General features: G+C 37.6%; 1 protein-coding gene across 1 annotated transcript; it reads right to left on the reverse strand.

Annotated features, from left to right (window-relative positions):
* Nucleotides 1–1,781: 1,781 nt before the first annotated feature.
* Nucleotides 1,782–2,186, reverse strand: LOC142177151 (uncharacterized). Its single transcript, XM_075245620.1, has one exon. It carries the CDS (start codon nucleotides 2,184–2,186, stop codon nucleotides 1,782–1,784), a length of 405 nt encoding a protein of 134 aa, XP_075101721.1.
* Between the last annotated feature and the right edge of the window lie 1,158 nt (nucleotides 2,187–3,344).

Raw genomic sequence — 3,344 nt, forward strand, 5'->3', positions numbered from 1 at the left:
TGAGAAAGCCTCTTCCAACCAGGCAGGCAAGGACGAGCACCTTCTTGAGTCGTCTTTCGCTGAACAACTCTCTAAGGCTACAGAAGAGATCAGAGGTCTGAAAGCCTTGTTAGATGAGAAAGAAGTTTATGTTGGTGAGCTTGTTCAAACGCTCACCCAGGCCCAAGAAGATCTCCGAGTGTCTGCCGATAAAGTTAAGTTCTTGGAGAGTTCACTTGCCCCTTTATAGGCTTCTTATGATGTTGCTTTAGCCGAGAAGGAAGAGCTTAAGAATGAAATTGATCATTGGGAGAGATTGTGAAGCTCTTGAAGACAAAGCTACTGTTGAAGTAAGTTGGGCCATTTTGAACACGCTCCATGACACTCTTATGGAAGTAAGCCAGGAAGGTTTTAACTTGGATGTTGAGGTAGCAAAGATTAAAGAATCAATCGAGAAGACTCAGCAAAGTCAAAGTTTTTCTTCACCCATGGTTGATACTCCAGAAAGTGTTGAAGCTAATCCTGATGTAGTGGTTGTTCAAGCCCCTTCTAATCAAGTTGAACCTTCAGTTGCTGATGATGCCATCTTGAATATTGGTTCAGAACCTGCTCCATAGTGAAAGTTTGATTGTGAAGTTAACTAGTTTTGTTTATTGTTTGGTTGGTGAACACTTGGTGGTTTTACCCCTGGTCCCATTTAGGGGTAATGTTTTTTGGTAACATTATACCTCCAGTCCTTTTCGGGGTTTTTTATAATGACAATTAAGTTAGGACTAAGTTCATACTTAGTTTTAACTACGTTATTTAAGATATCAAAAAGTTTGTGCTCAACTTTTATGATGCCTTTGACTTGAGTTTCTGTTTTACTCTTTACTGGGTTGCCCTTGCCTTTTCTTTTAAGTTTAGGGCTTTGTTTTCCACTTCAATTTTAATATGTGGGTTTTTGTTTTACCCTTTTAACTTTTGCATTTAAAAATGCTTTATTAATTTCGTGGCTTTTTGAATCAAGCACAAATTATAAAAGATTATATACGACACTTAATGAAGAAGACGTCTCAACTTCATAATGATGTAAACATACGAAAGAAGAAATAGGAATACACATATTTCTTGGAATAACTTTGAGAAAAATCTTATTTTATTCGAACTTGTCAAACTAAATAATACCTTACATGTATTTAAGTATCATCTATAACTCTTCTGTAACTGTTTTCTTTACAACAGATTTGTTAAAAAGAAAATCCAAGGGTTTCTTTATGACCCATGACTAAATACTGCATTTAACCTAAACATACGTAAAACTTCAAGATTTACACCCACGAGTGTATTCTTCATAGGTTTTTGAATCAGGCTTGTACTTTTGGCTCGTGACTTTGCTCTAAACTTGATATTTGTTGATTAGACTTTACGCTTGACTTGAAATTTAATTGTTCTAGTCTTCTTTTCCTTCCCTATACATATATTATATGTATATTATATAGTCCCCCAAGTGTTTGAGTTTTGAAGTATGAAATCTCGAGCACTTGATTATTCCTTCCATGCCGTCCTTTTCCTGAAAAGGAAAAACATACGGGACTCGGAGGCATAATTTAGATTAAGACTGCTTAACCCATTACATTTCCATCAGAATAGTTGTAACCCTAGACTGGAAATTATGTTTCTTCCACGTGTCTTTTAGGTCTAATTTTATCATTTGGTGTGGGCTAGCTTTCTGCCTATCATCGAAAATTGTTAGTATAACTTTAACAATTCAAAAATAAAAATCGTAAGTGAGGATACCTGACCGTTGGTATTTCCTTCCCTTAGAAATAGTACTTCTTCAAATGAACAACATTCCAACTCGAGGGTAGAATCTTGCCATCCATGGTTTCAAGCTCATATTCACCATTTTCTTCGATACCATGAATCTTGTAAGGTCCTTCCCAATTTGGACTCAACTTTCCTGCATTGGCTGCTCTTGTGGATTGGAAAACTTTCTTGAGTACGTAGTCCCCAATCTTGAAGTATCTGAGATGAGCTTTCCAATTGTAATATCTCTCAATAACTTGTTTTTGTGACGTCAATCTTATTAAGGCAGTTTCTCTCCTTTCTTCAAGCAAATCCAGATTTACCCGCATCTCTTCTTCATTTGACTCTTCAGTAGCTTGAGTATATCCCGTACTTGGCTCCCCAATTTCAACCGGAATTAAGGCTTCATCACCGTACATAAGTGAGAATGGTGTCTCTCCCGTATTTGTTTTTATTGTTGTTCGGTAAGCCCACAAGACTCCATATAGCACCTCTGGCCACTTGCCTTTTGATTCTTCTAGTCTTTTATTCAAATTGTTGATAATAACTTTATTTATTGATTCAGCTTGTCCATTGTCCAGTGGATGATAAGGTGTCGAGGTAATCCTTTTAATTTGCCAACTTTGGAAAAATTCTATGATTTGTGCACCTATGAATTACTTGCCATTATCACACACGATCTCTTTTGGAACCCCAAATCGGCATATGATGATTTGCCAGATGAAGTATCTGACCTCTTTTTCTCTTACCTATTTGAAGGCCCCTGCTTCGACCCACTTAGTAAAATAGTCAATGAGTACTAATAGAAATCGTACCTTGCCTTTGGCTTGTGGTAGTGGACCTACGATATCCATCCCCCACTTCACTTAAGGGCCATGGTGCAACAACCGGATGTAATAATTCAGTTGGTCGATTCATGTTGTTACCATATCTTTGGCACTTGTCACATTTAGCCACAAAATTTTATGCCTCTTCTTCCATTTTTGGCCAGTAATAGCCTGCTCTAATTATAGTTTTTACCAAAGATCTTCCTCCAGCGTGATTTCCACAATGTCCCTCGTGTATTTCTTTCATCACATATTCCGTTTGAGAAGGCCTGAGATATCTTGCTAGAGGGCCAACGAACATTTTTTTATATAAATTGCCCTGATCTAAACAATAATTGTCACGACCCAAACCTATGGGCTACAACGAGCATATGGTGCCCTACTCAACCGAGTACCAATATAACATATCTTTCTTACTGTAATTTTGTTGGCAAATGGGCCAAATGGGCCATCATGGGCTAACCAGAATAAACATAAGGGAATACACAATATAGAATGACCCAACCTGACATAAAAACTTGTACATGTGACATACGGGCCTATAAGGACAATATGATCATTTGTAAACTCAAAACATAGGCCGGTAAGTCCATACAAATATTCGTATACATGACATCTGTCTACAAGCCTCTAAGAGTACACACTTAACATAAAGGTCAGGACAGGGCCCCGCCACACCAAACAATACACGTCTAAATCATTCTGACCAAACAACTAACTCCAGAGTAAATGGAGTGCACCAACATCTCC

Source organism: Nicotiana tabacum, chromosome 3, assembly GCF_000715075.1.
Source record: "Nicotiana tabacum cultivar K326 chromosome 3, ASM71507v2, whole genome shotgun sequence".
Lineage (NCBI taxonomy): Eukaryota > Viridiplantae > Streptophyta > Magnoliopsida > Solanales > Solanaceae > Nicotiana > Nicotiana tabacum.